This window comes from Gigantopelta aegis, chromosome 7, assembly GCF_016097555.1.
Source record: "Gigantopelta aegis isolate Gae_Host chromosome 7, Gae_host_genome, whole genome shotgun sequence".
In the NCBI taxonomy this organism is placed as follows: domain Eukaryota; kingdom Metazoa; phylum Mollusca; class Gastropoda; order Neomphalida; family Peltospiridae; genus Gigantopelta; species Gigantopelta aegis.
Window position 1 is genome coordinate 787,996 of NC_054705.1, and position 25,183 is coordinate 813,178.

Here is a 25,183-nt window from a genome sequence, read left to right on the forward strand (position 1 = left end):
TGGTGCATATTAAAGATCACTTGCTACTAATGTATAGGGTTTCTAAGACGATTTGTGAAAATCACCAAATATTTAACATCCAACAGCCGATGATTAATAAATCATTGTGCTCTAATAGACGTTTTATGTACCTCGCCTTAACCCACGGTCAGCTCGATCCTTCATTTAGTAACAACTAATAATAGTTTTTTATCTGTGACACAAAAACCCACCCACCCTCCCAACAACATTAATTGGATACCGCGCCTCCCAGTGGTAAAGCGTTCGCTGGATGCGCGGTCGGTCTGGGATCGATTCCTGTCGGTTGGCTCATTTCTCGTTCCATCTAGTGCACCACGACTAGTATATCAAAGGCCGTGGTATGTGCTATCCTGTCTGTGGGGTGGTGCATATAAAAGATCCCTTGTACTACTGAAAAACGAGTTTCGTCTGTAATACCATGTCAAAATTATCACATTTAACATCTAATAGCTGATGATTAACAAATCAATCTAATAGATGATCATTAACAAAGCAATGTGCTCTAGTGCTGTCGTTAAACAGAACAAACTAACTTAAAACAAACGATATCGGGACCAGTGAAATGGGCCGCGAACGTTAGCGTCGTGCTGGGTCGCTGAACACGAGCAGGTTGTTTGACCTGACACAACAGTCACGTGACCTAGCTGTGTTTCACGCAGTCGACTTGTTCTTGAGTTGATCGACAGACGCGCGGACGGACGATGGAGACGTTTAGAGATCTCAGCACGTCAAAAAAGATTCTGCACATCGCGGGGGGTGTCGTGGCCGCGGCTGCCGTCGCCATGGTGATGAAGAAGATTTTCTTCAGACGGTGAGTGTTCACGTGGCAATGTCACGGTGATATTGCGCTCGGTGTGGGTCACGTTGTGTGCACTGTTTAGTAAAGGGTGGGAGATGGGATGTGGGGGGATACAGATGGTCCTGATTTAGTTTACCATGACAATGCACTTTTTGTAGACCCGCATGCTATGTTGTTTTGGGTGAGGGTTTTTGTGGGTTTTTTGTTTTTTGTAAGGGGCGAACACGTTTTCTAAGGGGGTGCAAGTATAGTTAGTTTTGTTTAACGACACCACTAGAGATAATCGTACGAGACAGGGGGCAGGGGGACAACTGCCGACGCAGCAAGGTGCTTTCTACATGAGCTTCTCCACAAACAGGACAGCACATACCACGGACATTGATATACCATTCATGGCAGGTGCAGATCTGGGGGTGTTCTGCATGCAACTACTTAGCTGGACGTTGTATATTAGCGGTATGTGCACACTGAATAGATGGCAAACCCACCGTGTCGTCGTTAACAGGTGTGCTGGGGCGGGACGTTGTATATTAGCGGTATGTGCACACTGAATAGATGGCAAACCCACCGTGTCGTCGTTAACAGGTGTGCTGGGGCGGGACGTTGTATATTAGCGGTATGTGCACACTGAATAGATGGCAAACCCACCGTGTCGTCGTTAACAGGTGTGCGGGGGCGGGACGTTGTATATTAGCGGTATGTGCACATTGAATAGATGGCAAACCCACCGTGTCGTCGTCAACAGGTGTGCGGGGGCGGGACGTTGTATATTAGCGGTATGTGCACACTGAATAGATGGCAAACCCACCGTGTCGTCGTCAACAGGTGTGCGGGGGCGGGACGTTGTATATTAGCGGTATGTGCACACTGGATAGATGGCAAACCCACCGTGTCGTCGTCAGCAGGTGTGCGGGGGCGGGACGTTGTATATTAGCGGTATGTGCACACTGGATAGATGGCAAACCCACCGTGTCGTCGTCAGCAGGTGTGCGGGGGCGGGACGTTGTATATTAGCGGTATGTGCACACTGGATAGATGGCAAACCCACCGTGTCGTCGTTAACAGGTGTGCGGGGGCGGGACGTTGTATATTAGCGGTATGTGCACACTGAATAGATGGCAAACCCACCGTGTCGTCGTTAACAGGTGTGCGGGGGCGGGACGTTGTATATTAGCGGTATGTGCACACTGAATAGATGGCAAACCCACCGTGTCGTCGTTAACAGGTGTGCGGGGGCGTGACGTTGTATATTAGCGGTATGTGCACACTGGATAGATGGCAAACCCACCGTGTCGTCGTCAACAGGTGTGCGGGGGCGGGACGTTGTATAGTAGCGGTATGTGCACACTGGATAGATGGCAAACCCACCGTGTCGTCGTCAACAGGTGTGCGGGGGCGGGACGTTGTATATTAGCGGTATGTGCACACTGGATAGATGGCAAACCCACCGTGTCGTCGTCAACAGGTGTGCGGGGGCGTGACGTTGTATATTAGCGGTATGTGCACACTGGATAGATGGCAAACCCACCGTGTCGTCGTCAGCAGGTGTGCGGGGGCGTGACGTTGTATATTAGCGGTATGTGCACACTGGATAGATGGCAAACCCACCGTGTCGTCGTTAGCAGGTGTGCGGGGGCGGGACGTTGTATAGTAGCGGTATGTGCACACTGGATAGATGGCAAACCCACCGTGTCGTCGTTAGCAGGTGTGCGGGGGCGTGACGTTGTATAGTAGCGGTATGTGCACACTGGATAGATGGCAAACCCACCGTGTCGTCGTTAGCAGGTGTGCGGGGGCGTGACGTTGTATATTAGCGGTATGTGCACACTGGATAGATGGCAAACCCACCGTGTCGTCGTTAGCAGGTGTGCGGGGGCGTGACGTTGTATATTAGCGGTATGTGCACACTGGATAGATGGCAAACCCACCGTGTCGTCGTTAGCAGGTGTGCGGGGGCGTGACGTTGTATATTAGCGGTATGTGCACACTGGATAGATGGCAAACCCACCGTGTCGTCGTTAGCAGGTGTGCGGGGGCGGGACGTATATTAGCGGTATGTGCACACTGGATAGATGGCAAACCCACCGTGTCGTCGTTAACAGGTGTGCGGGGGCGTGACGTTGTATATTAGCGGTATGTGCACACTGAATAGATGGCAAACCCACCGTGTCGTCGTTAACAGGTGTGCGGGGGCGTGACGTTGTATATTAGCGGTATGTGCACACTGGATAGATGGCAAACCCACCGTGTCGTCGTTAGCAGGTGTGCGGGGGCGGGACGTTGTATATTAGCGGTATGTGCACACTGAATAGATGGCAAACCCACCGTGTCGTCGTTAACAGGTGTGCGGGGGCGTGACGTTGTATATTAGCGGTATGTGCACACTGGATAGATGGCAAACCCACCGTGTCGTCGTTAGCAGGTGTGCGGGGGCGGGACGTTGTATATTAGCGGTATGTGCACACTGAATAGATGGCAAACCCACCGTGTCGTCGTTAACAGGTGTGCGGGGGCGGGACGCATCCAGTGGCAAGGCGCTGGCTTTATATGCGGTCTGTCTGGGGACTATTACTCGCTCCAGCCAGTACACCACGACTGGTACATCAAAAGCCTTGGTGTGAGCTATCCTGTCTGTGGGATGGTGCATATAAAAGATGGACACAAATGTAGCGGGGTTCCTCTTTAAGACTATATATCAAAATTACCAAATGTGTGACAACCAATAGCCGATGATTAGTAAATCAGCGTACTCTAGTGGTGTCGTTAGACACAACAAACTTTGAACAGTGGTGCAGGTGCAGATGCAGGTGCAGACCAATGGATGAACGGAATATGTTGGCTTTCATTTCCTACTTTTTACGAATTTTTCGTAATAAACAGTTATGTACTATAACTGGGCGGTATACCGTATATACCGTTCGGTATCGCTATTATGTCAATACCGATTTATCGTACCGAGCTAATTTCAATATACCGAAATTTCGGTGTTGAAACATTTCCCGGAAAGCACTAATAACATATCAAAGTGGATTGGTATAAATCAGACGAGAGCCTTGTGTATGGAATTTAATTGTATTTAGATGAAATTAGCGGGTGAGCCATAACACAGGCATGCATTTAAAGGGACATTCCTGAGTTTGCTGCATTGTAAGATGTTTCTGACTAATAAACTATTTCTACGATTAAACTTACATGTTAAATATATTTTCTTGTTTAGAATATCAGTGTCTGTATATTCAATGTGTGTCTGGTCGTCTTAATATTTGTAAGAAGCCCAAACTGGATTTCGTCTTCAAATAATTTCGTACGTACGAAAAAATATATTTTAGGAAATAAAACGAAATTTAATCCAGTACAAATATTAGAACGATCAAAAACATGTTTAATATACAGCCACTAATATTTCATGCAAGAAAATATATTTGATATTTAATTACAATCGTTAAAAAGTCTGTTAGTCGATAACATCTTAAACATTGCAGCAAACTCAGGAATGTCCCTTTAAAGCCGAGTATACCGAAAATAGCGCTCGAAATAACCCCAAAATACCGATACCGAACCTCAAATTTCAATACCGCCCAGCTCTATTAATATGTACCCTTAACGTCTGGAGACCGTATTGCGTCCTTTTGACACGGGGAGAGGCTGGTCCTCGTTATTCTTGATAGGCTTGGAAATAAATAGTCTTGTCCTGTACCCTAACCCTAGCATTAAGATTGGGTGGCAGTGCTAAAGGTAACTTCTGTCAACCATAGGGCAATTATCCTCCAAAAACACCACGGTATTATCATATCTCCCCCACTAAAGGGAATAGCAACAGGTCCGTGTTACATACTGCATTTCCAGTACACAGTCATCTTTCGCTCTCTCTCTCTCTCTCTGTCTCTCTCTCTCTCTCTCTGTCTCTCTCTCTCTCTCTCTCTCTCTCTCTCTCTCTCTCTCTCTCTCTCTGGGTCTGCGTCTCAACAAGATAGAACAGATCAGTTCAGCTAAACGATAACAAATACAATCTAAGCATTAACCCTGCCCACACAAACACAGAAGTTGATGTTTCTGGGAGGTGGGGAGGAGGGGGGAGGCGCATTGGTTTAATCTTAGTAACTTACCACAGAAAAAAAGCTTTGCACGTCTAGCACCTAAACTGTGTTCGTGTGCATCAACGTACAAGCTCTCTACAGGAGATGCCCCGAAAGCAGCAAGACAAAACCCAAGTCCCTGGTTATGTATAGGATCATGTTTGTGTCGTTAACCATCCATTCATTCATTCATTCATGTATATCATCTAGCATCTGCAAGTACGACTTGCATGCTGACCCATACCGTACACAATAAAGTTTAGACCTAACTAAAGATCGTCATCGATAGAGTAGAAGCATATCCGTTCGATCTGCTCCCCATTCAGTCTTGGCCAATAACCTTTTAGACGTGGTATTAGAAAATCCTGGCCAGGATCTATGGCAAGCTCACCATCACATTATTTCTCCATTGTAAGATTTCCAAATTCGAGAGGTGGTGCTCACTGCGCACCCCGAGCTTTATCCCCCACTGCACACGCACCTGTGATATTGTTTGTTTTTTCGTCATTCGTACAGAGCAGCACGGGAAGCCAACCCACGTGACCTTGTCATATTACGTCAGGTCGGACGCGGCCCGTACGCACCAAGCATGTCGCCTTTCCCGCTCAAATTAGAAACTTTTCTCAGGATGGCGAAAATACCCTACCAGGTAAACACATCTAATTTACCCCCCCCCCCCCCCGTCTCTCTCTCTCTCTCTCTCTCTCTCTCTCTCTCTCTCTCTCTCTCTCTCTCTCTCTCTCTCTGTATCTCTGTATCTCTCTCTCTCTCTCTCTCTCTCTCTTTGATGGCAGTAGTGATTGTGATGAAGATAAATGATCATAAGAAAGTTTGTGAATTTAATTGTGGTGTTAATTATGATGATTATGGTGATAATTATGATGAGTGTGGTTGTGATAATGATCGTAGTGGTGGTGATGATTATGATGAGAACGATGATGATTGTGGTGATGATGTTGATGTCGGTGATGATGTTGTTTTGATAATTAATTTGATCATGACGAAAACATTTGTTTTTGCGGAGTAATAAAACCGTTTGTATTCCAGAGTGTGCACTCGTTGAAGATGTCGTCGAAGGGGAAGACGCCGTGGATACAGTACAACGACGACGACGTGGCTGACTCTGCGTTCTGCGTGGACTACCTCAACGACAAGTTCGGAGTGGACCTCAACGCAAATCTCAGTCGTCAACAGAGAGCGGTGGCCAGAGCCTTCGAGAAGATGGTCGAGGAGGGAACCTTGTATTGGTGAGCAGCGCAAACAAGCGGAAGTCGTTTGTTGATTTTTCTAATCAAGGCGAAGGTCGTAGTTCTGATCATCAGTATATTCGTTTTGCTGATTCATCGGTATATTCGCTTTTCTGTTGTATTCAGTAAATCGAAGGGACATTCCTGAGTTTGCTGCATTGTAAGATGTTTCCGACTAATAAAATATTTCTACGATTAAACTTACATATTAAATATATTTTCTTGTATGAAATATCAGTGTCTGTATATTCAGTGTGTTTCTGGTCGTCTAAATATTTGTAAGGAGCCCAAACTGGATTTTGTCTTCAATAATTTCGTATGTAATAAAAAATTTTTTTTTTTTAGAACGATCACAAACACGTTTAATATACGGAAGCTAATATTTTATGCAGAAAAATATATTTAATATGTAATTACAATAGTAAAAAAGTCTGTTAGTCGATAACATCTTAAACATTGCACCAAACTCAGGAATTTCCCTTTACGGTAGTACAAATTCAAATAACTTTCGGCTGAGTGAACGTTCGAGGTGCACATAACGTTTAATAGCAGTTAATACCACAAGTCCTGCACTGTTGACAAATGTGAGTGTTTGTTTGTTGTATAACAACTAGTACCACTGTGTCAAGTAGCTTTGTGGGTGAAACAGGTATTGGGTTTCATTTAAAAAAGTACTCACATTTTGTGCGTTATGTCAGAAATTAACATCTTATCCCTTGTTCTGTTTTATTTTAAGGGTGAGGGGTAGTAGTATTAATATCTGCGGTGTATATATCGATTCATACGTTGCAGGTAGGAGCTTTAGCCACATATGTTACTATTGGCGTCTATGGCATTTTGATTTGGTAGTATAAACCTTAAAAGCAAACACATGAAATATTGACGCATGGAACTGTACTTCAGGGCCACGTTACACGAATCGATATTACCCCTAAGATCACCGTCTGCACTGAAGGTAGTCTTAGTGCTAAGATCGCTCTGTGGAACGGACCCAGGTCACCAAATAAAAGGTGTGTTATCCTCTAAAACTGTAACATACGTCATCGAATGGAGCGCTGCAGGAAGAATGTATTGTCCAATAATAAAAGGTGTTATCCTCTAAAACTGTAACATACGTCATCGAATGGAGCGCTGCAGGAAGAATCTATTGTCCAATAATAAAAGGTGTGTTATCCTCTAAAACTGGAACATACGTCATCGAATGGAGCGCTGCAGGAAGAATGTATTGTCCAATAATAAAAGGTGTGTTATCCTCTAAAACTGGAACATACGTCATCGAATGGAGCGCTGCAGGAAGAATGTATTGTCCAATAATAAAAGGTGTGTTATCCTCTAAAACTGTAACATACGTCATCGAATGGAGCGCTGCAGGAAGAATGTATTGTCCAATAATAAAAGGTGTTATCCTCTAAAACTGGAACATACGTCATCGAATGGAGCGCTGCAGGAAGAATCTATTGTCCAATAATAAAAGGTGTGTTATCCTCTAAAACTGTATCATACGTCATCGAATGGAGCGCTGCAGGAAGAATCTATTGTCCAATAATAAAAGGTGTGTTATCCTCTAAAACTGGAACATACGTCATCGAATGGAGCGCTGCAGGAAGAATGTATTGTCCAATAATAAAAGGTGTGTTATCCTCTAAAACTGGAACATACGTCATCGAATGGAGCGCTGCAGGAAGAATGTATTGTCCAATAATAAAAGGTGTTATCCTCTAAAACTGTATCATACGTCATCGAATGGAGCGCTGCAGGAAGAATGTATTGTCCAATAATAAAAGGTGTTATCCTCTAAAACTGGAACATACGTCATCGAATGGAGCGCTGCAGGAAGAATGTATTGTCCAATAATAAAAGGTGTTATCCTCTAAAACTGGAACATACGTCATCGAATGGAGCGCTGCAGGAAGAATGTATTGTCCAATAATAAAAGGTGTTATCCTCTAAAACTGTATCATACGTCATCGAATGGAGCGCTGCAGGAAGAATGTATTGTCCAATAATAAAAGGTGTGTTATCCTCTAAAACTGGAACATACGTCATCGAATGGAGCGCTGCAGGAAGAATGTATTGTCCAATAATAAAAGGTGTGTTATCCTCTAAAACTGGAACATACGTCATCGAATGGAGCGCTGCAGGAAGAATGTATTGTCCAATAATAAAAGGTGTGTTATCCTCTAAAACTGGAACATACGTCATCGAATGGAGCGCTGCAGGAAGAATGTATTGTCCAATAATAAAAGGTGTTATCCTCTAAAACTTTAACATACGTCATCGAATGGAGCGCTGCAGGAAGAATCTATTGTCCAATAATAAAAGGTGTTATCCTCTAAAACTGTAACATACGTCATCGAATGGAGCGCTGCAGGAAGAATGTATTGTCCAATAATAAAAGGTGTTATCCTCTAAAACTGTAACATACGTCATCGAATGGAGCGCTGTAGGAAGAATGTATTGTCCAATAATAAAAGGTGTGTTATCCTCTAAAACTGTAACATACGTCATCGAATGGAGCGCTGCAGGAAGAATGTATTGTCCAATAATAAAAGGTGTGTTATCCTCTAAAACTGGAACATACGTCATCGAATGGAGCGCTGCAGGAAGAATGTATTGTCCAATAATAAAAGGTGTGTTATCCTCTAAAACTGGAACATACGTCATCGAATGGAGCGCTGCAGGAAGAATCTATTGTCCAATAAGGGGAGGGACGTAGCCCAGTGGAAAAGCGCTCGTTTGATCAGCCGTCGGTCTGGGATCGATCCCCGTAGGAGGGCTCATTGGGCTATTTCTCATTCCAGCCAGTGCACCACGACTGGTATATCAAAGGCCGTGGTATGTGCTATCCTGTCTGTGGGATGGTCAATATAAAAGATCCATTGCTACTAACGAAACAAATTTAGCGGGTTTCTTCTCTAAGACTATGTGTAAAATGTCCCATACGTTTGACATTCAATAGCCGATGACAAATAAATCAATGTGCTCTAGAGGTGTCGTTAAACAAAACAAACTTTCTCTTTTGTTTTGTATTGTCCAATAAAGGATCTCATTGAAAGTGGCAATCCCTCATATTTACCAAACTGCCCATTCCACTTTGCATTGTTCAGAGATACGGGTTTCTTCGTGGATACTGGTTTTGTCCTTCAGATGTTTATACAATAAATGAACAATGAATATAACTATTTGTAAAACGAACATATTCTAGATATTGTTATATAACAGACTGACAATGTAAAATGCGACATAGTCCTGCGACATAGTCTAGAACTAAATGAATTATTTTCATCAATTAAATATTGTGTAAATGTATCGAGTACTTTAGAATGTTTAAAACTTCAATTAGCGTAACAAGCACTTGGTCGTCTGTAACCTTCACTAACAGTTAACCTCATTGTTGGTCCTATTAAAATAATTTGCCCTAATAAGAAAACGATATGAACCCCGGCATAGGAAATACCTGTATGGGTGGGTGAATACTTGTATGGGTGGGTGAATACTTGTATGGGTGGGTGAATACCTGTATGGGTGGGTGAATACCTGTATGGGTGGGTGTATACCTGTATCGGTGGGTGTATACCTGTATGGGTGGGTGAATACCTGTTTGGGTGGGTGAATACCTGTTTGGGTGGGTGTATACCTGTATGGGTGGGTGTATACCTGTATGGGTGGGTGTATACCTGTATGGGTGGGTGAATACCTGTTTGGGTGGGTGAATACCTGTTTGGGTAGGTGTATACCTGTATGGGTGGGTGTATACCTGTATGGATGGGTGTATACCTGTATCGGCGGGTGAATGCCTGTATGGGTGGGTGTATGCCTGTATCGGTGGGTGTATGCCTGTATGGGTGGGTGAATATCGGTGGGTGAATACCTCCCAACGGAAGGTCTGTTTGGGTGGGTGAATACCTGTTTGGGTGGGTGAATACCTGTTTGGGTGGGTGTATACCTGTTTGGGTGGGTGTATACCTGTATGGGTGGGTGTATACCTGTATGGGTGGGTGTATACCTGTATCGGTGGGTGAATACCTGTATGGGTGGGTGTATACTTGTATGGGTGGGTGAATACTTGTATGGGTGGGTCTCTAGCTCTGTATCGGTGGGTGTATGCCTGTATTTGTAGGTCTCTAGCTCTGTATCGGTGGGTGTATGCCTGTATGTGTAGGTCTCTAGCTCTGTATCGGTGGGTGTAGACCTGTATGTGTAGGTCTCTAGCTCTGTATAGGTGGGTGTATGCCTGTATTTGTAGGTCTCTAGCTCTGTATCGGTGGGTGTATGCCTGTATGTGTAGGTCTCTAGTTCTGTATCGGTGGGTGTAGACCTGTATTTGTAGGTCTCTAGCTCTGTATCGGTGGGTGTAGACCTGTATTTGTAGGTCTCTAGCTCTGTATCGGTGGGTGTAGACCTGTATTTGTAGGTCTCTAGCTCTGTATCGGTGGGTGTAGACCTGTATTTGTAGGTCTCTAGCTCTGTATCGGTGGGTGTAGACCTGTATGTGTAGGTCTCTAGCTCTGTATCGGTGGGTGTAGACCTGTATGTGTAGGTCTCTAGCTCTGTATCGGTGGGTGTAGACCTGTATGTGTAGGTCTCTAGCTCTGTATCGGTGGGTGTAGACCTGTATGTGTAGGTCTGTAGTTCTGTATCGGTGGGTGTATTTGTAGGTATCTAGTTCTGTATCGGTGGGTGTATTTGTAGGTATCTAGTTCTGTATCGGTGGGTGTATTTGTAGGTATCTAGTTCTGTATCGGTGGGTGTATTTGTAGGTATCTAGTTCTGTATCGGTGGGTGTATTTGTAGGTCTCTAGCTCTGTATCGGTGGGTGTATGGCTGTATTTGTAGGTCTCTAGTTCTGTATCGGTGGGTGTAGACCTGTATGTGTAGGTCTCTAGCTCTGTATCGGTGGGTGTATGGCTGTATTTGTAGGTCTCTAGCTCTGTATCGGTGGGTGTATGGCTGTATTTGTAGGTCTCTAGCTCTGTATCGGTGGGTGTATACCTGTATTTGTAGGTCTCTAGTTCTGTATCGGTGGGTGTATTTGTAGGTATCTAGTTCTGTATCGGTGGGTGTATTTGTAGGTCTCTAGCTCTGTATCGGTGGGTGTATGGCTGTATTTGTAGGTCTCTAGCTCTGTATCGGTGGGTGTAGACCTGTATGTGTAGGTCTGTAGTTCTGTATCGGTGGGTGTATACCTGTATTTGTAGGTCTGTAGTTATGTATCGGTGGGTGTATACCTGTATTTGTAGGTCTGTAGTTATGTATCGGTGGGTGTATACCTGTATTTGTAGGTCTGTAGTTATGTATCGGTGGGTGTATACCTGTATTTGTAGGTCTCTCTAGTTCTGTATCGGTGGGTGTATACCTGTATTTGTAGGTCTGTAGTTATGTATCGGTGGGTGTATACCTGTATTTGTAGGTCTGTAGTTATGTATCGGTGGGTGTATACCTGTATTTGTAGGTCTCTAGTTCTGTATCGGTGGGTGTATACCTGTATTTGTAGGTCTGTAGTTATGTATCGGTGGGTGTATACTTGTATTTGCAGGTCTGTAGTTATGTATCGGTGGGTGTATACCTGTATTTGTAGGTCTCTAGCTCTGTATCGGTGGGTGTATACCTGTATTTGTAGGTCTCTAGCTCTGTATCGGTGGGTGTATGCCTGTATTTGTAGGTCTCTAGTTCTGTATCGGTGGGTGTAGACCTGTACTTGTAGGTATCTAGTTCTGTATCGGTGGGTGTATACTTGTATTTGTAGGTATCTAGTTCTGTATCGGTGGGTGTATGCCTGTATTTGTAGGTATCTAGTTCTGTATCGGTGGGTGTATACCTGTATTTGTAGGTCTGTAGTTATGTATCGGTGGGTGTATACTTGTATTTGTAGGTCTGTAGTTATGTATCGGTGGGTGTATACCTGTATTTGTAGGTCTCTAGTTCTGTATCGGTGGATGTATACCTGTATTTGTAGGTCTGTAGTTCTGTATCGGTGGGTGTATACTTGTATTTGTAGGTCTCTAGTTATGTATCGGTGGGTGTATACCTGTATTTGTAGGTCTCTAGCTCTGTATCGGTGGGTGTATACCTGTATTTGTAGGTCTCTAGCTCTGTATCGGTGGGTGTATGCCTGTATTTGTAGGTCTCTAGTTCTGTATCGGTGGGTGTAGACCTGTACTTGTAGGTATCTAGTTCTGTATCGGTGGGTGTATACTTGTATTTGTATGTATCTAGTTCTGTATCGGTGGGTGTATGCCTGTATTTGTAGGTATCTAGTTCTGTATCGGTGGGTGTATACTTTTATTTGTAGGTATCTAGTTCTGTATCGGTGGGTGTATACCTGTATTTGTAGGTATCTAGTTCTGTATCGGTGGGTGTATACCTGTATTTGTAGGTATCTAGTTCTGTATCGGTGGGTGTATACCTGTATTTGTAGGTATCTAGTTCTGTATCGGTGGGTGTAGACCTGTATTTGTAGGTATCTAGTTCTGTATCGGTGGGTGTATACCTGTATTTGTAGGTATCTAGTTCTGTATCGGTGGGTGTATACCTGTATTTGTAGGTATCTAGTTCTGTATCGGTGGGTGTAGACCTGTATTTGTAGGTATCTAGCTCTGTATCGGTGGGTGTAGACCTGTATTTGTAGGTATCTAGCTCTGTATCGGTGGGTGTATACTTGTATTTGTAGGTATCTAGTTCTGTATCGGTGGGTGTATACCTGTATTTGTAGGTCTCTAGTTCTGTATCGGTGTTTGTACACCTGTATTTGTAGGTATCTAGCTCTGTATCGGTGGGTGTATACTTGTATTTGTAGGTATCTAGTTCTGTATCGGTGGGTTTATACTTGTATTTGTAGGTATCTAGTTCTGTATCGGTGGGTGTATACCTGTATTTGTAGGTTTCTAGATCTGTATCGGTGGGTGTATACCTGTATGTCTAGGTCTGTAGATCTGTATCGGTGGGTGTATACCTGTATGTGTAGGTCTGTAGTTCTGTATCGGTGGGTGTATACCTGTATGTGTAGGTCTGTAGTTATGTATCGGTGGGTGTATACCTGTATTTGTAGGTCTCTAGCTCTGTATCGGTGGGTGTATACCTGTATTTGTAGGTCTCTAGCTCTGTATCGGTGGGTGTATGGCTGTATTTGTAGGTCTCTAGTTCTGTATCGGTGGGTGTATACCTGTATTTGTAGGTCTCTAGTTCTGTATTGGTGGGTGTATACCTGTATGTGTAGGTCTCTAGCTCTGTATCGGTGGGTGTATACCTGTATTTGTAGGTATCTAGCTCTGTATCGGTGGGTGTATGCCTGTATTTGTAGGTATGTAGCTCTGTATCGGTGGGTGTATGCCTGTATTTGTAGGTCTCTAGTTCTGTATCGGTGGGTGTATGCCTGTATTTGTAGGTCTCTAGTTCTGTATCGGTGGGTGTATACCTGTATTTGTAGGTCTCTAGTTCTGTATCGGTGGGTGTATACCTGTATGTGTAGGTCTCTATTTCTTTATCGGTGGGTGTATATATGTATTTTTTGTTCTCTAGTTTGGTATCAGTGGGTTTATACCTGTATTTGTAGGTCTCTAGCTCTGTATCGGTGGGTGTACCCAGATGACAGGTCTCTTGTGAAGAAATCGCTAGGAATTCCGTTCTTTGTCTTCTGGATGATCAGTCGAGCTGTGCGGAAGGCTGCCTGGGCCCAAGGCACGGGCCGGCACTCTGTTGAAGAAGTGGACCGCATTATGGAGGCCGACCTGACAGCTATAGCAGATTTCCTAGGTAATCGTATTTCAGTCCACATCTTTTCCCTCCATAACGTTCCTCCTGTGTTGGACGGACGTACTGACCCTGAACGACAGCTTGCCCTGAACGTGCACGTTAAATTATTTCCTATCCAATCAAAACGTAGTTCGTGTTTACTATTAGTACCAATCAGCTATGTAATAGAAGGAAAATATAGTACATTTATGTCACATTTTATTTGATTATTTTTCTTGTAAATATTTAAAGGGACATTCCTGAGCTTGCTGCAATTTTTAAGATGTTATCGACTAACTGAGACTTTTTAAAGATTGCAATTACATATTAAATATATTTTTCTGCATAAAATATTAGCGGCTGTGTATGAAACGTGTTTATTATCCATATGGTTCAGCATAACCGAGTTAATAATAATCATACGAAGCACACGTGTAATAACAATTGTAATGACGTAATTTTGGGAAGCGACGTAATAACATGACGTTGCTTCTCCAGTCCTAGCTCGGACTGTGCATTTGAAATGTGACGTCATTTCGTCGTCTCCTTCTAGTTGTGGCTGATACATTTTGAGGTGGGTCTTGTTATTCATAAAAAAAAACCACAATAATAATATGCATAATAAAGAAATTATTACATTCGCGTGTGAGTCGTACTGATGTTACGAAACTTATGTCAGGACGACACACAAGCTCGTATAATAATCTCTATTTGTGATCGTTCTAATAGTTGTACTAGGGTAAATTTCATTTCATTTCCTAAAAAAAAAATTTTGCCGACAAAATCCAGTTTGGGCTTCTTACAAAATTATATTAAGACGACCAGAAACACATTGAATATACAGACACTAATATTCTAAACAAGAAAATATATTTAATATGTAAGTTTAATCGTAGAAACATTTTATTAGTCGGAAACGTCTTACAATGCAGCAAACTCAGTAATGTCCCTTTAAACGTTTTATTGACGTGTCCGTTAAATATGTAACTATTGGTAACTTCGGACTTCGGTAATATCGGACTTCGGTAACTTCGGACTTCGGTAATATCGACCCTGTAATCTCGGCCGTATTAAAATCACTTTTAATAGTATCAATATCCGATTTATTTGTCAGTTATATGAAGCTTGTATGTTAGTTTAATTTATAAAAGAGATTAGATTAGCCGAAAATACAATAAAATAAATAAGATTGAAACGTTCGTAAATACCATCATAGAATGATCCGATGGCTACTGACAGGTACCGCGAGTCCACAGCATGCCGCCATTTTTAGCACACCTTGCCGGTAATTCCCGAATTACACATACGAGATTCCCGAATTACACATACGAGATTCCCAAATTACACATACGAGATTCCCAAATTACACATACGAGATTCTTAATATACACATACGAGATTCCAAAATATACACATACGAGATTCCAAAATTACACAAACGAGATTTCCAAATTACACATACGGTCCAATGATTACATTGGATAACTTCTAGTTGTGGACACACAGTACAATGACTCGACAAGCATGGATATGGCGTGTCAATGGCAGCTGGTGTCATGTTTACTGGTATTCGTCTAACTACCTATGTATATTAACACGATGACTCGACAAGCATGAATATAGCGCGTCAAGGGCATCTGGCGTCATGTTTACTGGTATTCGTCTAACTACCTATGTATATTAACACGATGACTCGACAAGCATGGATATGGCGCGTCAAGGGCAGCTGGCGTCATGTTTACTGGTATTCGTCTAACTACCTATGTATATTAACACGATGACTCGACAAGCATGGATATGGCGCGTCAAGAGCATCTGGCGTCGTGTTTACTGCTATTTGTCTAACTGTAGTTACAACACGATGACTCGACAAGCATGGATATGGCGCGTCAAGGGAGCTGGCGTCATGTTTACTGATATTCGTCTACCTACCTATGTACAGGTATCGTATAGACCTATATTGCCTATGGTGTAAGGCCATGCTTAATTCTGTAGATCTGTTGCTTTCGTATTTAATCTGCAATCAGACGTTGATTGAGGCTATGCTTAATTGGATACATGTTATGTATTCTAATTTAATCACTCATTTTCCTGCTTATATGCAATTAAGGTTCCAGCACGCTTTCCTGGGCACACACCTCAGCTATCTGGGCTCTCTCTCCAGGACAGTGTGTTAGTTGTTATTTAGTTAGTGGTTTGTGAGAGAAAACCGTGTAGTGGCCTTACACCTACCCAATGAGCCCTTACGAACTCGCTCTGGGTGGGAGCCGGTACTGGGCTGCGAACCCTGTACCTACCAGCCTATAGTCCGATGGCCTAACCACTGCGCCACGAGGCCGGTTCACTTACTTAAAAGCATCGATCAAAAGTTGATTGCTAAAACATACGTACTTTGGATTGGATTGGATTGGATTACATAGTAACGTGCCTATATCCAATTAAGTTTCAAGCACGTCTCTCCCGACTTCGCCAGTGACTGGGTGCGGGACAGAAAGGGGTGGTGGTACAGTTGAAAATGGGTAGTACGTTGAAAATAGCAATTAGTAAAAAAAAAGGCAATAGAATTTTTTTTTTAATCCACAAATAAAAAGAATTGACTGCTCGGCCGAATATTTACATAATTTGAACAAGAGAAAGTAATTTAGACATAAACTTTTGAACGAAGATCTAAAAGTTTAAAATTCGATCTATATGTGAGTGGCCTCGTTAAGGCCGTTAGGGTGCACAACTTGTAGGGACGAGATGGGTTGCATCCCGTTAAGAAAACCCCTAGATTGACAGTCATTAGACGTTGAAGGTGTAGTGCTGTGCTGAAATACAGATCTTGAGAAGCCGGATCCGTCTGAACGAGAGAGAGAATCAGACTAGGGTATAGTCCAGTCATCATGGGTTGGTATAGTGGTGTGGACGGGTCCGAACTCCGGAGAATACGAGATGGTATCAGTATAAAACAAAGCAGTCTAGAAAAGAGTAATAGGGGCCGACCCCGTTTCCTATTTCTTCTTAGAGTGAGGCGGTCAATCTTCCAATGCTGCTAGGTCAGGCTCGGGCATACAGACACGAAAGCACGTGCAGTAATGCACAAGCGAAACAAACATGTCATACCGCGTCCAGCTCCAGACTGGGAATGATTTATGATTTGTATTTTAATACGGTCGTACATCATCAGCAATCACGTGCTAGGAAAGTAGTAAAGGATCAGACAAATTACTTTGAATTCACGCATGGGAACAAGTAAAAAGCCTGGTTTATAGGGGTATTCACTATATATATTGTTTTGTTTCTTTTTCTGTTTCTCTCTGTAGATGATAAGATGTTTATGTTTGGAGACACGCCGACTGAAGTGGATTGCTGCCTGTTTGGTATGTTCTGCCAGTTTCGCTACAACCTACGTGGCTTGAAACCAGAAAAAGTGTTTGGTAAGAAATACAATGATACTCTATACTGACTATAAGAATACTCCATATATATATATATATATAGGCCGTGGTATGATGTACTACCCTGTCTGTGGGATGGTGCATATAAAAGATCCCTTGCTGCTAGTCGAAATGAGTAGCCCATGAAGTGGCGACAGCGAGTTTCATCTCTCAATATCTCTGTGGTCCTTAACCATATGTCTGACGTCATATAAGCGTAAATAAAACAGTTATTTTTTTTCATTCATTTTAACTTATTTTTGTGCTTGTATCCAATTAAGATTCAAGCACGCTGTCCTGGGAAAACAGCTAAGCTATTTGGGCTGACTGTCCAGTACAGTGGCTTAGTTGTTAGTGGTTAATGAGACCGAAGTCGGTGTAGCGGTCTTACATCTACCCACTGAGTCGTTAAAATTCGCTCTGAATTAGCCAATACCGGGCTGCGAACCCAGTACCTACCAGCCTTATGTCGGATGAATTAACCACTACATCACTGAAGCCGGTACCCATAATTGTACACACAACATCAAATACCTAGGATGCGTGGCATTGGTGAGAGGAGTTGACATCAACCCTTGTTTGATGCATTCAGTACATCTATGTTGTTTCTCTTCAACTAGCTAGGATGCGTGGCAGTGGTGAGAGGAGTTGACATCAACCCTTGTTTGATGCAATCAGTACATCTATGTTGTTTCTCTTCAACTAGCTAGGACGCGTGGCAGTGGTGAGAGGAGTTGACATCAACCCTTTGATGCATTCCGTACATCTATGTTGTTACTCTTCAACTAGCTAGGATACATGGCAGTGGTGAGAGGAGTTGACATCAACCCTTGTTTGATGCAATCAGTACATCTATGTTGTTTCTCTTCAACTAGCTAGGATGCGTCTTAGTGGTGAGAGGAGTTGACATCAACCCTTGTTTGATGCAATCAGTACATCTATGTTGTTTCTCTTCAACTGGCTAGGATGCGTGGCAGTGATGAGAGGAGTTGACATCAACCCTTGTTTCATGCATTCAGTGCATCTATGTTGTTTCTCTTCAACTAGCTCGGATACATGGCAGTGGTGAGAGGAGTTGACATCAACCCTTGTTTCATGCATTCAGTACATCTATGTTGTTTCTCTTCAACTGGCTAGGATGCGTGGCAGTGGTGAGAGGAGCTGACATCAACACTTGTTTCATGTACTTCAGTACATCTATGTTGTTACTCTTCAACTAGCTAGGATGCGTCTTAGTGGTGAGAGGAGTTGACATCAACCCTTGTTTCATGCATTCAGTGCATCTATGTTGTTTCTCTTCAACTAGCTAGGATGCGTGGCAGCGGTGAGAGGAGTTGACATCAACCCTTGTTTGATGCATTCAGTGCATCTATGTTGTTTCTCTTCAACTAGCTAGGATGCGTCTTAGTGGTGAGAGGAGTTGACATCAACCATTGTTTCATGCATTCAGTACATCTATGTTGTTTCTCTTCAACTAGCTAGGATGCGTGGCAGTCGTGAGAGGAGTTGAAATCAACCCTTGTTTGATGCATTCAGTACATCTATGTTGTTTCTCTTCAACTAGCTGGGATGCGTGGCAGTGGTGAGAGGAGTTGACATCAACCCTTGTTTCATGCATTCAGTACATCTATGCTGTTCCTCTTCAACTAGCTAGGATGCGTGGCAGTGATGAGAGGAGTTGACATCAACCCTTGTTTCATGCATTCAGTACATCTATGTTGTTCCTCTTCAACTAGCTAGGATGCGTGGCAGTGATGAGAGGAGTTGACATCAACCCTTGTTTCATGCATTCAGTACATCTATGCTGTTTCTCTTCAACTGGCTAGGATGCGTGGCAGCGGTGAGAGGAGTTGACATCAACCCTTGCTTCATGCATTCAGTGCATCTATACTCTTCAAAAAAAGAAACGCAAAAGGGTACAAATGGGTTATAACTCCGATTTTATGTTTCCTACCGGTTCATGCTTTGTGAATATAAGGTCATTGCATGTCCCAAACACATTCCCACGGTTACATTCGATAAAACGCAGCTACTGTACAATAAAGTTCCAAAATGTGAATATTCGCAAAAACGCAGCCACGTGCAAACCATGTCACCACTGCACGTGCGTTGTCTGCACGTGCAACATTAACACCGACAGTATAAAAGTGCAGGGTGTTCGCTTGCCTGGCCTCTGTATCTGGCCGACAGTTGACAATCCAGGACATGCCACGTCTCAGTGAACCGCAGAGAAACAATGCCATCGGCCGACTAGACGCAGGCGAATCCAGAACGGCCGTTGCCAGGGCATTCCATGTGTCCCCAAGCACCATCTCCAGACTGTGGGAACGTTACCAGCAACATGGATCAACACGTGACCTCCCTAGATCCGGTCGACCACGGGTCACTACCCCCGGGCAGGACCGCTACATCCGGGTACGCCACCTTCGGGAACGATTGACTACTGCCACCTCCACAGCCGCAGCAATACCAGGTTTGCGCAGGATATCCGACCAGACCGTACGGAACCGCCTACGTGAGGTAGGAATTCGTGCCAGACGTCCAGTTCGAGGTGTCATCTTAACACCACAACACCGTCGACTCCGACTGCAGTGGTGCCAGATTCATCGACAATGGCCTCAACTGCGATGGAGACAGGTGTGGTTCAGTGGCGAGTCCCGATTTCTGCTCCAACGTCATGATGGAAGATGTCGCGTGTATAGGCGTCGTGGTGAACGTTATACGGCAAACTGCGTGCAGGAAGTGGACAGATTCGGCGGGGATAGTGTCATGGTGTGGGCAGCCATCTCACACACTGGCAGAACTGACCTGGTCCACGTGCAGGGCAACCTGAATGCACAGGGCTACATTGACCAGATCCTCCGGCCACACATCGTTCCAGTTATGGCCAACGCCAACGCAGTGTTCCAACATGACAACGCCAGGCCTCACACAGCACGTCTCACAACGGCTTTCCTACAGAACAACAACATTAATGTCCTTCCTTGGCCATCGATATCACCGGATTTGAACCCAATTGAGCATCTATGGGACGATTTGGACCGACGCCTCCGACAGCGACAACCACAGCCCCAGACCCTGCCCGAGCTGGCAGCAGCCTTGCAGGCCGAGTGGGCCACCATCCCCTGGGACGTCATCCGTACTCTGGTTGCTTCAATGGGCAGGCGGTGCCAGGCAGTTGTCAACACACGCGGAGGCCACACCCGGTATTGACTCCAGATGACCTTGACCTTGGTGGTGTGTCCTATCACTTACTCACAATGGACTAGAGTGAATTGTGAACAATCCTGCAACATTTGGTAATTATCGGACTCACCATTCAATAATTAAATCAATTCTCCAAATGTTACGACAATGTGGTTTTGCGTTTCTTCTTTTGAAGAGTATATATTGTTTCTCTTCAACTGGCTAGGATGCGTTGCAGCGGTGAGAGGAGTTGACATCAACCCTTGTTTGATGCATTCAGTACATCTATGTTGTTTCTCTTCAACTAGGTCGGATGCGTCTTAGTGGTGAGAGGAGTTGACATCAATCCTTGTTTCATGCATTCAGTGCATCTATGTTGTTTCTCTTCAACTAGCTAGGATGCGTGGCAGCGGTGAGAGGAGTTGACATCAACCCTTGTTTGATGCATTCAGTGCATCTATGTTGTTTCTCTTCAACTAGCTAGGATGCGTCTTAGTGGTGAGAGGAGTTGACATCAACCCTTGTTTCATGCATTCAGTGCATCTATGTTGTTTCTCTTCAACTAGCTAGGATGCGTGGCAGCGGTGAGAGGAGTTGACATCAACCCTTGTTTGATGCATTCAGTGCATCTATGTTGTTTCTCTTCAACTAGCTAGGATGCGTCTTAGTGGTGAGAGGAGTTGACATCAACCCTTGTTTCATGCATTCAGTGCATCTATGTTGTTTCTCTTCAACTAGCTAGGATGCGTGGCTTGCGGTGAGAGGAGTTGACATCAACCCTTGTTTGATGCATTCAGTGCATCTATGTTGTTTCTCGTCAACTAGCTAGGATGCGTGGCAGCGGTGAGAGGAGTTGACATCAACCCTTGTTTGATGCATTCAGTGCATCTATGTTGTTTCTCTTCAACTAGCTAGGATGCATGGCAGCGGTGAGAGGAGTTGACATCAACCCTTGTTTGATGTATTCAGTGCATCTATGTTGTTTCTCTTCAACTAGCTAGGATGCGTCTTAGTGGTGAGAGGAGTTGACATCAACCCTTGTTTCATGCATTCAGTGCATCTATGTTGTTTCTCTTCAACTAGCTAGGATGCGTGGCAGTGGTGAGAGGAGTTGACATCAACCCTTGTTTCATGCATTCAGTGCATCTATGCAACTAGGAGCGGGACGTAGCGCAGTGGTATAGCACTCGCCTGGTGCGGGCCCATTGGTCTATGTCTCGTTCCAGCCAGTGCTCCACAACTAGTATAACAAAGGCCGTGGTATTTACTATCCTGTCTGTGGGATTGCGCTTATAAAATATGTTATGCTGCTAATCGAAAAAAGTAGCCCATGAATTGGCGACAGCGGGCTTCCTCTGTCAATATCTGTGTGGTCCTCAACCATATGTCTGACGCCATATAACTGTAAATAAAATGTGTTGAGTGCTTCGTTAAATAAAACATTTTCTTTCTTCCTTAATTTGAACTTGTCACTGAACATTTACTATGTCACCTGAAGCATGTACGATATCATTGAAAGTACGACACTGACTGAACTACGTGGATAATACAATCTCTGTACTATACTGACTGAACTAAGTGGATAATACAATCTCTATACTATACTGACTGAACTACGTGGATAATACAATCTCTATACTATACTGACTGAACTAAGTGGATAATACAATCTCTATATTATACTGACTGAACTACGTGGATAATACAATATATATACTATACTGACTGAACTACGTGGATAATACAATCTCTATACTATACTGACTGAACTACGTGGATAATACAATCTCTATACTATACTGACTGAACTACGTGGATAATACAATCTCTATACTATACTGACTGAAATAAGTGGATAATACAATCTCTGTACTATACTGACTGAACTAAGTGGATAATACAATCTCTATACTATATTTTACCATTCATTGCCTATTTTAACAGAGAAATTCACAAATTGTTTAGAATAAAATCTCTGTGCTATGTCAGAGGTCGATTAACGACTGCACCGACGGTAGTTCCTGTATCTAGGACATGAATTACTATAAGCCGGGTTTTGCTACAGAGAAACTCCAAACTAGTCAGGTACTGTGACATAGTAAAATCTATATACTATATTTCAGTTTTATTGTTTATTTTAACAGAGAAACTCCAAACTAGTCAGGTACTGTGACATAGTAAAATCTATATACTATGTTTCAGTTTTATTGTTTATTTTAACAGAGAAACTCCAAACTAGTCAGGTACTGTGACATAGTAAAATCTATATACTATGTTTCAGTTTTATTGTTATTTTAAAAGAGAAACTCCAAACTAGTCAAGTACTGTGACATAGTTAAATCTATATACTATATGTCAGTTCTAATTGTTTATTTTAACAGAGAAATTCCCCAAGCTGATAAACTACTGTGACAGAATAAAGACTCTATATTGGCCAGACTGGGATGACAAAATCACTCACGGGAAGTTCTCTGGTGTCGGCAGAAAAACGGTTATCAGGGAGGAAGTATTCAGACCCTAGCACCAGGAGCGGTTCCGGAACTGTACAGAGGGAGACCGAGTACCATGTATATAAAGATTGTAGCGATACTACTAATACATTGAAATATGGGTTGTTGTCCTTCCTCCGGAGAGAAAACACTGATGTCGTAACAATATGGGTTGTTGTCCTTCCTCCGGAGAGAAAACACTGATGTCTTAACAATATGGGTTGTCGTCCTTCCTCCGGAGAGAAAACACTGATGTCTTAACAATATGGGTTGTCGTCCTTCCTCCGGAGAGAAAACACTGATGTCTTAACAATATGGGTTGTCGTCCTTCCTCCAGAGAGAAAACACTGATGTCTTAACAATATGGGTTGTTGTCCTTCCTCCAGAGAGCAAACACTGACGTCTCAGCAATCAGCAGCAGTGAGGGGAGGGATTCACATTTAATATGTTTAGTGATATGAATACCTTGCGTTTATTTTTAATTCGTCACCACATTTTAAAATTATCTTCTTAACCGTTTAAGCAGTTTTAGACTATTAACTACTCAGTTGCCCTCACAAACAAAAAATCCTAGCTACGGCCCTGCATTTGCGTCATAACTGACCATGCGTGTATACATGCCTACAGTGGGCATCACGACATTTCGTGTTTTTAATGTTTACTTGCTAATATTAATTTCGTTCATGTACGAAAGTACAGCACAATGGAGTCGGTAATTCAGACGTGTTCGCCACCTATATCGCGTCTGCTTGTTCAGTGTATATTAGTTCCCTTACCGTTAGCTGATAATGAACATAGCCTGGACAATTTTAAGTTTTGAGCAGAAATGTTTATTGTGAGTATTGATGACGTCATCATTGAGTGTAGCACAAGAACTATTTTCAGTGCTTGTATTGCTCGGCGCACACATTATTTTTATTCCTAATATATGATATTGATGATACCTAAACACACTAGGGTATTAATCTCTTTATCATATAATCTTAACATAATACAACGTGTTTTTGTAAACTGTATACGCAACTTTAATTCCAGTCAGCCATTACCCGATATTGAAATGGCGTAAGAATATGTGACGCCGTGTCTTGTTGAATGGAAATGACGTCAAACTCGAATGACATCAGTTTAGATGTACAGACATCAGTTTAGATGCACATACATTCGTTATTGAAGACGAATACCATTTTATACTTATGTGTCCTGTTTATAATACCATTCGTAGAAGATATATTCCTGAATTTTATACAAGAAATCCTAGTATGTTTAAATTTATTCAATTATGTAACAGTGAAAGTGTTCAGTTATTGAGGAAACTAGCTCTGTTTTGCTATAGAGCATTTCAACACCGAAATAATATATTATATAATTAATTTAAAGCTTCTCCAGCATAACTCATGTATAATATTAATATTATTTGTGTGTGTCTATATCCTAAAGTATTTAATTGTGTTGTATTAATTAGCTTATCCTCTTATTATTATTACATTGTTAGCATTTATATAATGAAATGCATGTATATATACACCTCCTGTTTTATAATGTATTTACTTAATGTTATTTTGTATGCTCAAGGGCCAGTTGGCCTAATGCAATAAAGAATATATATAAGAATAAACTAGTGCTTAACGGGGTTGTTTTTTCTTCTGAAAGCTGGACAGCTTTCAGTGTAAAGTTGCTATAATTGTAATGTTTTTGTTTGATGACTGAATTCATACATCAGTTATTGAGTGTCACCCTAGTAAGTTTGCTTAAATGTCAATAAACATTGTGCCGTGACCTCGATTAATTTACATCTAATTTGCAAAGTTATCACATTCTTAAAGTATGTTATCTGAAAAATATCAGAGAGAGAGGGAGAGAGAGGGGGAGAGAGGGAGAGGGGGGGAGAGAGAGAGGGGAGAGGGAGAGAGAGGGTAGGTAGGTAGGTAGGTAGGTGTATTTGGCCGTTAAAACCTGATCTGAGTGGTAGCTGGAACCGGGATGTGAACCCACTACCTAACAGTTATAAGTTCGATGACAGAGTTTTGACACATGGACTTGACACCGTTACGGTTGCACTATACCAGTTAATTTCCGGCTGGGTCGAAGTTCGAGGTGCACCGAACTTTTGATAGAGAAGTTAACACCACAAGTCCTGTGATTGGTTATAAATGTGAGTGTGTTGGTTGTAAAACAAATTAGTTTCATCTGGGCTAAAAATGTATGCAATTTTATT

The 25,183-nt window shown here is 42.8% G+C and overlaps 1 protein-coding gene across 1 annotated transcript; it reads left to right on the forward strand.

The window, feature by feature from the left end:
* The first annotated feature begins 662 nt into the window (after nucleotides 1-662).
* Nucleotides 663-24,583, forward strand: LOC121377081 (failed axon connections homolog). The gene is made up of 6 exons (XM_041504947.1): nucleotides 663-832; nucleotides 5,413-5,545; nucleotides 5,944-6,143; nucleotides 13,696-13,895; nucleotides 17,180-17,293; nucleotides 22,861-24,583. Exons 1-6 carry the CDS (start codon nucleotides 723-725, stop codon nucleotides 22,998-23,000), a joined length of 897 nt encoding a protein of 298 aa, XP_041360881.1. The 5' UTR covers nucleotides 663-722; the 3' UTR covers nucleotides 23,001-24,583.
* Nucleotides 24,584-25,183: the final 600 nt, after the last annotated feature.

What these genes read in the sequence shown, in the direction of transcription:
- LOC121377081 (XM_041504947.1), top strand. Translation starts at nt 723, where the DNA reads ATGGAGACGTTTAGAGATCTCAGCACGTCAAAAAAGATTCTGCACATC. An exon ending in AAGAAGATTTTCTTCAGACG is followed by an intron (nt 833 to 5,412) that starts GTGAGTGTTCAC and finishes TCATTCGTACAG; the next exon opens with AGCAGCACGGGAAGCCAACC. An exon ending in AGCTATAGCAGATTTCCTAG is followed by an intron (nt 13,896 to 17,179) that starts GTAATCGTATTT and finishes TTCTCTCTGTAG; the next exon opens with ATGATAAGATGTTTATGTTT.